This window comes from Rhynchophorus ferrugineus, unplaced genomic scaffold, assembly GCF_030347505.1.
Source record: "Rhynchophorus ferrugineus isolate W39M unplaced genomic scaffold, kcgeb_rfMv2 rfM1, whole genome shotgun sequence".
Taxonomy (NCBI): Eukaryota; Metazoa; Arthropoda; class Insecta; order Coleoptera; family Curculionidae; genus Rhynchophorus; species Rhynchophorus ferrugineus.
Window position 1 is genome coordinate 94,132,723 of NW_027472580.1, and position 14,612 is coordinate 94,147,334.

General features: G+C 34.8%; 1 protein-coding gene across 1 annotated transcript; it reads right to left on the minus strand.

Annotated features, from left to right (window-relative positions):
• Nucleotides 1–4,431: 4,431 nt before the first annotated feature.
• LOC143201319 (uncharacterized) lies at nt 4,432–12,901 on the minus strand. Its single transcript, XM_076412313.1, has 3 exons — nt 12,844–12,901; nt 7,589–9,383; nt 4,432–4,832 (listed from the first exon to the last, which is right to left on the minus strand). The coding sequence occupies exons 1-3, from the start codon at nt 12,859–12,861 to the stop codon at nt 4,561–4,563; spliced, it is 2,085 nt and encodes a 694-aa protein (XP_076268428.1). The 5' UTR covers nt 12,862–12,901; the 3' UTR covers nt 4,432–4,560.
• Nucleotides 12,902–14,612: the final 1,711 nt, after the last annotated feature.

A 14,612-nucleotide genomic window follows, 5' to 3' on the forward strand; every position in this document is an offset into this window, starting at 1 on the left:
AGGAATTGTTTTACTTCAAATTTAATGCGTGCAGGCCAAGGGCAGTAAGGAATGAACCAGAAATACTGGATCGATTTTAATCATGTTTTCATTGAGTGACATAGGCATATATATTTTATGCCCGTGCAAAGTCGGAGCGGGCCGCTATGTTTTTATATAAAACGTTCATATTTTTTCTGTAGTGTATTTAATTTAGTATCAGCATTGGACCCGTGCGAAGCCGGGGCGGGTCGCTAGTATAATATATATATATATATATATATATATATATATATATATATATATATATATATATATATATATATATATATATATACATATATATATGTTGTTGTTGGGGGATGGAGAAGTTAACCAATGCTCATTATAATTATTTCTTTAATCAAATCAACTCAATACTTTCTTCTTCCCATTTCCTCGTTGTAGATGTAAATACTGTCTTCATTGTCGATGTAAATTCTTGTGCTCTCGTTGTTGATGCACAGTGTTTTATCGCTGAAGCTCCTCCCTCGGGTTCTTGGTGGTGGTTGACAAGACTGGTCCAAGAAACAATTTTCTGTACTCCGATTCACTTAGAATATCGGGGTGGGAAACACTCTTCCAGCTAGGATCTTCTCACGTTGGTAAAAATATGTGCGTTTCGGACTCTTAAGGAAATTCCGAACATTCCAGGATTTCGGGTCTTCTTGATATTTATGGTTATCGGCGCCATAAAGAGTCCTCTACCAGGCCTAACATCTGACACGAGTTATGTAGGTAGAAACGACCTATCTTGCCCCAACCCCGCCTCGCCAATAATATCCAAATCCAAAACTTGCCGAAAAGGCGATATTAAACGCCTTAAATAATTTCACAGAGGCATATCACATAATTCCAAACGAACATTTTGGTTTCCGTGCTAAACGTTCATGCCTTCATCAAGCTGCCCGCGTCGCAGCAACTATCCACCAGGCAATGATAAAAGGGCGAAACACAGGAGCCATATTCTTAGATGTCTCCAAAGCTTTCGACCAAGTAAAACCAAAGTAAGACCAACTAAGACCAAAACTAAAAAATTAGGTCTACCGAATGACCTAATATCCCTGATAGATTCATACTTTCAGGTGAGGATCAGTGACGCAGTCTCTTCTCGTAAACAAATCTTCGCAGGAGTACCGCAAGGCGCTCCATTAATCCCAGCCCTATTCAACCTTTATATGGCTGATTTCCCGCCCTACAAACTTTCCCACACAGCATTTTATGCAGATGATATCGCTTTCTTCACCACCGGTTACAATCTCGACGCCATCCGCGACAGACTTCAAGACAATTGAACCAAGCGATAGCGTAGTACAAATTCTGGTGGCTTCAGATTAACCCGAGCAAAACTCAGGCTACTCTGTTCCAACGCAAGAAGGAGTTTCGCGCCTATCGCCTCCAAATCCATCCAAGTCTCAAAGTCCCTATCCATTGGCTCCAGAAAGTCTCACACATCGGTCTCCAGTTCGACCGCAGATTTCAATGGCCTGCCCAAATCCAGCACACCATTTGCAAAGGATATGGCGTGTATAGCCTATTATTTCCTCTACTCTGCAGAAAAAGCAAACTCCCAATCCCACAAAAAGCGACTCTGTATAAAATGCTAGTCCGTCCAATCTGACTCAATGGAGCACAGGTGTGTTATAGGTATGTCTCGGAGAGACAACTTGAACTGCTCCAATTGTTCCAATCCAAAAAAGTCCGTGTGTTACTCCATGCCCCATGGTTTATGAGGAACGTCAACACACATCTCGAATCAGGCATCCCGTTTGTGAAAAATTTCATAAATATGCTCAGTGTAATGTTCTCCATAGGAACCTTAGCACACGATAACACCTTAATAAAATCCCTACCCGTCCACAAACCTCGGTAGTAAACAAACTACGGCAGACCCAGTCGTACCCAGGGTCTCTGTCGCCCGCAAAATAAAGATATCCCGAACCTGAAGCGGCATCAGCCGAAGACCATTTGGTTCTAGCTGGTCAATCTAGAAAACGAAAGAAAAAAAAATATAATACATATACTTAATTTTCGAACTACACGTATTTAAGTTGTCTCTGTAATAATTTAGTAAAAGTAATTATTAAATAAATTGTTTTAAAAACAAAGTGTATCAATCAAGTTATTTAACTCACGTTTCATCTAGCCTCGGTTCTTGAACCCCCGTTATCCGAAACACTCGACAAAGAGCCCATGGGATTCCTTTTTGTTGAACACGTATATTCTCTTCACTCGGTACCTTTTTTGGTTGTCTATTTCACCAGACGTTCAATACAATGCAATGTTATGTTTTATATCAGGCCATAATTATTTACCCATGTCATAAATTTTAGGAACACCAGTTAAAGATCTAATGAATTAGAATTAACGTAAACATAAATTTACACGACTGTCCCAACTATTAATATTACAACTTATAACTATAATTCTTTAGCATTTCGAAGCCGTGGGCTAGCCATGCTATATTGCATATATCAAAAAAAGTGGTTGTTACAAGGTACTATATCCGGTGAGTAAACTAGGCACGACAAAATATTCAATTCCAGATGCAAGGGTATCCTGGCCCAGCATTACCATGCTAGAGTACGACTTTGTCTATTACTCGCTATTTTCTATTTGCAACAATATGTTTTTATGAATATTCCAATTCGATATCTATGTCGATGTCTCTCCTAGACTAACCCATTACATCTGGCGCTTTAGATTGCTGCAATTTATCCACTTTTCAGCGTCAAATAAAACGCAGAAAACTTTTTTTGTTCTACATGAAAAGCAATGAAGCTGCAATATGGAAATATTCCCATTACATATGAACATTCGAAAGTATTTGATTAATCAACTGCTAAGCTATCTGAAGATTCTTTGAGAGATCGAGATGGGTTTTCATCTATTACATTTTTCTATTAATTGCCTCCAAACTATTTTGATCATTCAGGCCTGACAGCTTCCAACAAGGATTACTATAAAATCTTCAAATAGTTTTCTGTTAATAAATTAGTTAACACCTAGGATACGCTCTTCGTTTCTACCAACTGAAGTAACTATCAACCAAAATATAGCACAAAGTTGAATGCATAGTTTTGATAGAATAAATAGTTTTGGCTATTTATTTGTAGTAATGTTCGTCTGTTCGGTCAGTCGGAATGTGTGACTGTCGATGCGATTGTTTGTCCGAACACTCGCTACTATTTTATGGAAGGAATTTGCACGACAGTTGAAAACACTGATTGAAAAAATACTTGTTTATTTCGATATTGAATGATACAGTTTACAATTCCTTCGCCATAACATAGTAAAATGTTTCTTTGTGTTTTCTTAGTTCGATATAGCGGCTTGATCAACTCTTTCTATTAATTTGATCAAAAATACCATAGTAGATATGTCCAGTGCTCGATATAGTTGTATGCAGCTTGGAAGTAGCTTAAATATATCATTTGTGTTCGTACGAAATTATTTGCTGATTATGGATTAGGTTGTAGATGCAAAAAATCGGGATTGCAATGTCCGTTCGCTTGTTGCCAGTGTAATGATTGCCAGAGATTATTAGAGAGAGTATCAGAGCATCAGAGAGAGATCTAAATGGAGGCAGTACCTGTGAGAGTTTTCAGGCGAACAGAAGACAATAAAGAAGAAAAAGAAGATAATTGAGATTCATTGTTCTCTATATACCTCTATCCTCCTCTCTAATATATATATATATATATATATATATATATATATATATATATATATATATATATATATCCTCTATATATATATATATATATATATATATATATATATATATATATATATATATATCCTCTATATATATATATATATATATATATATATATATATATATATATATATACATATATATATATACTAATTACATATTAAAAAACATTTTTACGAATTTAGTTTTTCTACTTTCAACAAATCTACTTTCTAATTAACCTGTTTTTTATCATAACTTATTACGGCAGGACTTGTGCATCAAGTTGAAACAAAATACTCATTGTTACACGAAGTATTTTATCAGAATAACCATCTAAAATTGTACACTTTAACAGTAACAATAAATATTTCGCCATTTGCCGAAACAACAAAACAAAACACGACAATTTTGTCAAACGGAGATATCTGTCTCGATGAAAAGGAAAGTTACGCGGTCGCTGACGCCTCCAGAAGGCCAAGAACCAGTTCCACTATTATTTATATGCATTGTTAACCCTATTTTCGTCATTTGTTTTAATTGTGCTCGAGTGAAATTGCCGGTGGTAGAAATGGTTGAAATAAAAATCTATGTAAATGTTATTGTTTCATTGTTTTTAATAGAACGACAAGGATTAGCGGCTCGTTTCTCACAGGTTGGTTCACATCTTTGGTAAAATGTACGCAATCGCCCGGGTTTATCTTCATCGATCGTGAAGAGTGTGAATTTTAATGGTTCTGTCGGTCGATTGCGATACACGTATAAAAAAATAAATATATAATAAAATAAATAGTGCATTACATGTGTTAACAAAAAAAAACTATATACAAAGCTTTCGGTTCTCACTATTCCATGTAGTCCATGTCTTCTTCTTTAAAACGTTTGGTTCGGACGCCGAACCGACGTCTCGTCGGTGTATTCGTCTCATCTTCTTCCCCGAGAATCTCCACGTTACGGACTGGCACTCTCCGGTATTGAGGAGTGGTCACTGAAGCTAAGGACAAGGATTCCTCGCCCTCCTCCAAAGGTCTTGCGGGGTTCATCGCTAGTTGAAGCATTCGCAGCAAAAGCATCTCTCGAACTTCCACCGGAAGGTATTCTTCTGTCTGCGATTGTTCTAAAACAAAAAATAAATAAGTAACATATTTTGTATGTTGTATTGACTAACTTGTAATATCCCTAAATGTGAAACTGTAACGATAGTCATGTTTGTTGATGATGCACTATTAACTACAATATAGAATACAGATATCGATAACACTACTGAGTGGATTAAGAAATGGAGAATAATTATAGCCTATTCAAAATAACAGGGAATTCACGTCAAGATATTTAATATATTGCTTGCCACAATTTCTAAATTCGTTTTAGAACCAGGCAATATTTTAACTCTCATCTAGTTAACAAGAGATACAATACTATCTGATAAGTTCGAACTTGTAACAGAATGAGTATACAGAAGTCGTCCGGTTGTCAAACGTCTACAAAATTCCTCAAAACATTAGTTATAATAATTACAGTTTATAAGCGGGCAAACGTTGTTTTAGCGCTTTCCTAGTTTTGATTCAAATGATTACTCTAATGATATGCTGCTCATTATTACTCAAATTGATAATGCCGAAGCCATTAGATAGAACTCCTCTTGCCACTAAAATGCGTTAGAGAGGTAGATATTAATTTACTGCCGTTTTTATTAAAAATATATTTTTTGCCGTGTTGTAACTGCACTGAATATTAGTGTCATCAAAGAGGTGACGAATCAAAATCACCTTGATATTAGCTCTATCAGAGATAACATATATGAAGTGCATGGAAACAGTGAGTAGTTTTTCAATAAGTGTTACTTGTAATATTGATACTGTTAATCTGGAAAATATCCATATCAAACGTAGAAATATGCAGCTTCTTTGAGTGTTGTATAATATACATACCCTTTATATACTATTAGGTAATATATGATCTCAATGTTGTTAAGATAACCCACGAAGAGGTCTAATGGAATTTCTAGGCATTACTTTAAAAGGATACAATTTTTAAAAGCATATAATAAAATTAAGTAAGACTTATTATTTCAATTTGTATATTTAAATTTATGCTCTTGATGGTTAACATCATTACTCATGGCAAGATGATAACAAAAATACTGTAAAGATAACAAAAGTTCATGGAAAGAAATAAACGCCATAATATTCATTAATAATTCAGTGTAAATATATTGTTCTTCATGAAACTAGAATGGTTTTACTCCTGGCGCAGAGTTAGTGTCTTCCTCCAAGTCCAAGGGTGACCACCATAAAAAATTAACCTGAAGATGATTTGCTGTGGTTTGAAAATCAGTTCTTAGAGAACTTGGAGGAACCATCAGTAATTGTTATTATTACGGATAAAGTACCATACCATACTGCTGGAGAAGACCCCAACAAGTACATCGACAAAAGCTGCAATTAAGGAATGACTTTGAATACATAAATTAAGTGTTAAGGAAATCATACTAAATAGTGATCTATTTCAAATTGTTACTTGGTATTCACACAGAAAAATTTTAATTGCATTTTATGTAATTTATTTTGTTTAGAAATTGGCCTGAAAAAAATATATGATGGATCATATGACCGAACAATGTATTACTCCACAGAGTATTGCGTCTTCCACCTTATCACAATTGATACGGAATGTGGCAAACAATTACTACAATAGACATGCAGGTGAAAAGGCTATACAAGAAAGAATTGACTGGATATGTGAAAAGGAGCATTGTCTACAATAACAGTAAGGGAGATTACTTGGTCACAGAAAGCTGCTCGACAACAGTGGACTTATTTGGATATTTAAGAGGAAACAAGTGTTTCAACACTATATGGAAAGTGTTAAATATAGGTCTGAAGAATAATATGAAGGAAAAATTACTAGATAGTAGTTAACTAGTTGCAATTTCAATGTTCAATTTAAAGCTACAAACTTCTTGACCGATCTGATATTCGCTGATTATAGTGTTATGCGCTCATTGAACTGTTATTCAGAACCATATAGCTTAAGAATAAATGAAGAACAAACCTAAAGAAAGGTGAACAAGTTCTTCACAAACTTTTACGAGAGATCCGCCTTTTGGATGAAAGGCGCTTTCAGCAAAAGTTATCTTAAGTGTGGTGCTTAATAATCAAGGAACTGATGATACTCTGGTTAGATAAAATTTTTACAAAGACGAGCTTGTTGAAACTGTTAAAATATGGATAGTAATTTAAATAGGAGTAAAAATAATTTTTAATTTGCTTGCATATTTAAATTTGTTCATAACTGGTATGTAGAAGTTTTGTGTTTTTAATATAGAATATAAAGAACGCTTATGAATCAACTTTCACTCGCTGTTAACTCCATACAGAATAGACCGAAGCTATTACATTAGTACTACTAAGTATTTTTGTTCTAAAACCCTCACATGTCATGACTTATATAGAGCAATTTTATTTTTACGAAGAAGTCTAAATTACACATGTCTGCGACAAAAAAAGCTGTTTAAATATTTTCCACTCATTTCAAGCTTTAGGTTGTTTAACCAGTCTCTAAATTTTCTTCATTCCCACATCAACTACTTTCCGGAATATAGGTGCTTCCGGTATAGTAGGGTAAATAAAAAATAAGGCGTCTCAATGATATCAGGCTACTATTTAACGTTTCGGAGAGACCTTCCTTATTAGCCCCACAAGAAAATGTACAAAGAGGAACATCACTGTGAAAAAAGGAATGTTTTAGTGTGTGCTAGTGAAAGTTTATTAAATTAAAAAAATTATATCGTTAATGGTTTGTAAATCAAAATGATATTTCCTTCTAACTATATTCCCCTAAAATAGAGCATGAATTAATTTAAAAAAATACCTTGTCTGTATACTGGAGCTTGACCATGTACCATAAGCCTTGGTCTGGATGTAACATAGTGATTCTCGTACCTTGAACGTTCATTTCCCATATCACGAGGAATGGTCTCATATTCGTACTCTCTCGATCGCAGACTTGCGGGTGTAACCTTTTGGGTGAAATAAGGTTCTGGTGCCACCCTGGTTGTAGCTGAATGAAGTGGTTGGTACTGTACTTTTTGATGCATCCAAGTACCTATTTGTTCCAATTTTTTTTGACGCAAAATCAACTGGTTTAGTAGCTTTTGAAAGTCTCTTGTACTGACTGGAGGTTGAATACTATCGATGTCATTCTCGACATCATTGTTTACGTATTTAACTGTTCGTGGAACCTGTTTGACAAGAACGGGTATTGGAGTAATGGGTATAGGTAACGTATAGGGTGTTGGTACATTTGGAGGCATTTCTCGGATAAACCCGTTCTGATCCACGTGAACTGGAAGTGGTCTTAATGGAGGCGGACGCAGTCTTCGTACGTTCTGCTTCTCCACCTCTACACTAACGGTCGCATCTTGTTGTTGGGTGAGATAATGATTCCTTGCTTCCTGTACATCTTGCATACTTTCAACAGGAACGATTCGGCCTTGCAGTTGACTGAGAGGAACCAAGATGGCACCATCTTGGAAAGGATGACGTATAGCGACTAAAGGTTCGGCATTAGCTCCATCGCTTGGTGGGATCTGGACGACGGGGACTGCAGGTGGTGAATCAGTTGTTGTGGAGGCTTCCTCTGTAGAACTGTACTGAGGACTGGTAGCCTCGTGCTGTAATTGTTCCCTCTGATAATTAGCTACGTAGTTAGGTCTTGGTACAGATATAGGTGAAGCCGTGGTGCTAGATATCACGGGAAACACCCTGGTAGGTCGTGATGTTGTAAACAATGGTCTGGGCGTTGCTGTTGCGTCGTTGTTATACACATCCGGCATATCCCCGTCACCTAGTGATTGCTTCAAATTGAACACGTGTTCTTTAACATCGAAAGATACTGATTCAGGATAAACACCTCCATCCGTAACAGATTCTTCAGTAACCGGTTTATCGGCTGTTATTTTTTCCGTTAAAGTATCAGGTCTACCTATTTGTCCTTCTGATTTAAATGGTATGGACTCTTTGGGTGGTGATGTAACTGATGGTCGTTGCAATAAAACTCTGGGTGCCGCCGAAGAATATACCACTGAATTGGTGTTGGTTCTCGGTATAGTTTTCAACGTTTCCACTCTGTTATAGTTAGGTCTACGTGTGCTGCTTAGCCTTTTACGAGCAATGCTTTGAATAACACTGTCTGTCGTTGAAGGCGATGTGGTTTCGGTAACCGTTGGTCTTCTTGTTGTTGACGAGGATTTTCCTTCTTTCGGAATCCTCTGTACCACCGAGGAGGTAAACGGAACATCAGGTGGTGCCACTGAAACCGTGGGCTTACCGAAAACATCACTGGCATTGCTTGAACTATACGAAACACGCTTTATCTTTCCCTCATCATCAACGAAACCATATGTTCCTTTGATGTTGCCCAACACGTCTCTGCTTTCTATTTTAAATGACCCGTCATCAGCTTCATATCCGATGGTATACGATCCATCAGCATTAACTTTTTTAATCCTCTTGATTATCTCCAGTTTACCATCCTTAGTCTCTGACTGTACCAGCTCTTCGGTTTCTCCTTTGACAGTGGAGTTCTGCGCAATGGTGGAGTTATTTTCTTCCTCCAAGCAAAGAGATGGTCTCAGCGTTAATAGAAGACCAAATGCCAGGCAGATCTAAATAAATAAAAATAACATTACATTCTTCTGGAATTGGTTAATCAGAATTTGAAATAACAGAAGTTTGAAAAACTACAGCACCATTTTTTAACACGAATATAAGTAAAATTACGTATTAAACTACTGAAACATAATGGTTCCAATACCTAGTTTTTCATATTCATTAATTTTCAATAAGAACCAGTATATTTTGTTAATCTATGTCCACCATGTTGTTTTAAATGCAATTAGGTCCAACAAAACATACTTGATCATGATATTTGAATATTTTTATTATTGTGAAATATTGATTTATAATAATCACTATTATATGATATTAATAGTTGTACTGGAGGATTAAATTTTCGTGAATCTAACACCACTGGCGAGTAATTGATGATCATCAAGTATAGAGAATAATCATTAGATATACAGGGCAAAACGAGATAGCCATAATTAACTTTTAAGAGAAACAAAAACAATACTGTTGCAAAATTTACACAGTTGCATTGCGCGGCCTAAATATTAAAATATAATTTTAGCGAAGGCTGGACATCAGAGTGTTGAAACATTTGTTATTATTGTGTTTGTTTAAATACTGAGAATTAACCAATTATGGTGAGAACTATCGAAATTAGTAATATACATGGGCATTCATCAAGAACAGAGAAAATTATATTGACCAAACTAAAGGTTCTGCTATTATTTTCAATAAATACAAAGTTTTTACATCTTAAAAACCCGAATGTTACTCCCTGTTTTGTTGGCGACCTCTTTTTTAATATACTCGAACTTTTAGAAATCAACTTTTAGAAACCTTCATGATATGAGTCGTTTTTCCAATAGAGAATTGAAATTCATAACATAGATAAAGTATACTATCTGCGCCCAGATAATTTTGCATATAAAGCGCTTTCTTTTGGTAAAATTATGTATTAAGTATCAAGATAAGCATCTGTTAAATAATCTAACCAAACCATAATAACAAAGAAAAGGTGTACAGTGTAAGTGTGTAGATACTTATGTGGATACTCATGTGGATACATTTGTAGATACACTGGATATTTATTCAGTATTAAATGCTAATCCTGGAATGAACAAACTTTTCATATACAACATTCGTTAATTTTCTTTGTTTATTTATTTTAAAATTTGATGCCTAAACACATCAAATACTTTTAGAAAATTTGGCAGACCTGTTGGATGAAAATACAGACTCTCACAGAACTATCACGGTTGTTGATTCAACTGTTTCAGACCTTTACAACCAATAGGTAAGATTCAAATGAAAGGAACCTTTGTCACCACACTAATTGACTCAAAATACTATTTTAGAATAAAATATTTTTAACAAAAAAATAAAACCGACTTCAAAATTAAATAAGGAACTCACTAAACAGTAAAAAATAATCAAACGTTTTAAAACAACATATGTACATAATAATCGTAGTAATAACTAAATAAAAATGAACAAAAACCTTATTTAACCTATCTGTTAACGTCGTTTTGTTTCATTGGTAATTAAGTATTGGAAAATTAATATTTATTTCTAAAATAGCAATAAAATATTAAAATAGCATATAGTACATTATGTGTTCATAGTGGACGTGGAATGCCGGCCACAATAGATAATGCGAACCAAGACATTTTTCTATATATAGTATTCGCATATTATCACATTTTGAGACTCGTAGAGAGCTTAGAATATTCTCATTATTCATAGTTAAAAAGGCGTTGAAGAAGCAATCTTCTGAAAGTTGTTTTGGTTCGCTTCGATTGTTAAAGTAGAAAATGAACTGTAAATAATTATAATAATATAAGTATTAAGGCATACATTCGAGACAGCGATAAGGATAACAAATATCCTACTAAATAAAGACAGCAATAAGGATAACAGATATCCTATGAGGTCAGATTCGTGAATATCTGACGTCGAATGTAACTTGTTCGTTAATCGCACGGACCAGTGCAGCCAGTGTACAATTTCTGAACCTAAGAATTTTGCATGGTCCTACAAGCCGGATTTTGGATGAAAAAATTAACACTATCTACTATACGTATTTTATATTCTGCTATATACATACAATTTAGGTTAATACCTAGCGAATCTTTGAAATTAATTTTGTTTTGCTCCTAATTTAATTTTTTGTATATGTCACAAAATTATATTATCATTTTTATATTGAATATTGTTTATATTGTTTATATTGTTTATGTTGTTTATATTGTTTATATTGTTTATATTCTTTATATTCTTTATATTCTTTATATTCTTTATATTCTTTATATTCTTTATATTCTTTATATTCTTTATATTCTTTATATTCTTTATATCCTTTATATTCTTTATATTCTTTATATTCTTAATATTCTTTATATTGTTTATATTGTTTTATAGAACAACTACAAAAAGTCAATGCCGCCGGGAATCGAACCTGCAACATCCGCATTTGAACTGAAAGCTCTAATCACTACAGCATAGAAGCAGTTGCCTATTACGGCTTCTCATATGACATGCAAACTGAACAACTTTTACACAGAACGACTTCCGGTCTTCCATTACATCAGTTCAGCAATAACATTATACCAAATATCTGATTATTTTAGATAAAAAAATATGTGGGAACAGTATACGTGCTATTGAAATTTTAGGGTTTCCCTCGATTTTTCCGGATTTTCCACCATCAGATCCTGACTTAGTTCTAATAGGACCACCTCGCAAGTGCACTCTTTCGAATAAAAAAAGAATTTTGAAAATTCGTCCGCAAATGGCGGAAAAATCGGCAAACATACATTTTAAAAAAATGTACAATAATATATAGATCCTACTCCTTTTTAGAAGTCGGTTAAAAATAGTTACTCTGTGTATATATAAAACATCGATACCTAGGCGATCTGTTGTTAGACCAGCAATAGCGAATAATAGGCGCGTTGCACGAATTATGATGTTAATACGTTGATATTCTGTTAAATCTTCTGAAAGCTCCTTGTTCACAACAAGGGAGGATGACTTCGCTGTCACTGCGTTGAATAAGTGCAAAAATGGATCGATGATCCAAGCATTTTTTTCGACACAGTGTTATCATGTTTCTTCAAGAAAAAATTCTAGAAAAAATTCTTCAAAAAATTGTAGAAAATAAAAACAAATATTTTGATAAGCATATTTGATATTTTTGATATAATATTTGATGGAATCAAAAAATTGTGGTCTGTTGTGAATTGTTGAAACTACCGATTACTGATTAATACGCACAAAATGGTTTAATGTGAAAGATTTCGGAGTCATATTTCAAATTACATTTACAAGTGCTAAGTTATTTTGGGCCCCCTTTACCAAACATTAGCAAAACTATATTTATACACTTGCTATATAGCGAAAGAGATAAGAAGAATATAAACTACAAACAAATAAGAATCGAAACCTGAAATCTTGTTCAATGTAATCACTATCACGCGCGCACTATTATCACCAACTTACCAGTCGTTCAGACACCATCGTGACATCACATCGGAAGGAGCACCAACACGATAGTCGATGGCGGACCGCGTCGGTATCCTATATAACCTGGGGGATTTCTTAAGCGTGGTGTACCGGTGGTGGGGCCGGACGGAACGACGACGGTCTGTAGCCGGTCGAATCCCGCGTGAAAATCGAAGATGAGAGTGCTTCAAGTGCATCTGGGTGAAAGTGATACGCAGAGAACGGACGAGTATGATCGTTACCGGTTTAATTATGGATTTCGAGTCGTTATTGATGGAATAGTAGGAAACAGCTGATGTAGTGGATTTTCTGTTTGAACGGCGGCTTATGTAACGGGCAATGACACAAATATTGTTCATTATTGATTTTGGCGAAGATGCAATAGCAATCAACCGTTGTTTACAAAATAAATTATTATTATTATTGGTATTATATAGAGTGGTCATGCGTCAATTCTCTTTTTATAATTAATGTCACAAAAATCAAAATACATGAATATCTAATATGTACACAACATTTATCTATTAATAAGTTTTTTAGGCACCATTTTCTTTCAAAACATCGACAATTCTTCGTGAAATAGATTCGTAGTGTGTCTCAATAGTTTTCAACTGATTGTCGACCCATTCTTGTGCCAAAACATCCGCAAATTGCTTTAATAATGTTGGAGATGGATTTCATTGAGGATATCGTGATATTTATGCGCACTAATTCAGCCAACGATGTGAATGAGCTGAAAAGCTTAATACCACGATATTGCCGCCTAAATCATAACGAAACCTCCAACATGCCCGACTACAGAAAGCAGATAATACACATCGTAGGTCGCACATTTGGTCGTTTGTCGAAAACAACGTAAGCAATGATTCGTTGGACCATACTACATTCAACTAATCATCAAGTGTTCAGGTTTTTTGATCCCTGTACCACTTTTTTCGTAGATTAGATTCCGTCATACAAGACTTCACATATAAACTGAGCAACGCATACTTCACATTCTTTACACGGAAGTAAAGTTGCCACTATGCAACAAGATGTACTATATAGAAAGCAAGCAATCCACATCGTCGGCTGCTTTCGAGGTTCTACATATATACATTTGGTCGTTTGTAGGAAACGACGTAAACAATGATTCGTTGAGCCGTACTACATTCTACCAATCATCAAGTGTTCAGGTTCTTTGATCCCTGCACCACTTCTTTCGTGGATTAGCTTCCGTCATACAAGACTTGACATAAACTAATCAACGCATACTTTACATTCTTTACGCGGAAGTAAAGTTGCCAATATGCAACAAAATGTACTATATTGCATGGTATTCATCTTATTTTACCTATCCCCTGTATTCATGAATGTCCCGCACCCCTAAGACATTTTCTCTCAAAATCAGTCATATAACATTGAAATATTTTTCCCAAAAGGCGAGAAATACTTTATGTAAAAGACACGTAGAAAAAAATATCTCGGTTGTATGAGTCTCCAAATGATCCATTTATCAAAACTCACATAAATGGGCGATAAGAAATGATATCATACAATTTTTTTTCGAATCAATGGGACACGCATTTTCAGAATAGTACTTCGCCAATTACGAAAAACTTAGAAAGTAGCTGTATGATACTATGATAAATTGCCTCACACATCTCCAAGTATATATCTTGGAATCAAATATCCAATACTTTAAATAAATAAATTTTTCCATTTTCTTGAAGATTAATACAGTTTTTTAAAATACCGTTAATAATACCAATATACACCTGGCAAAT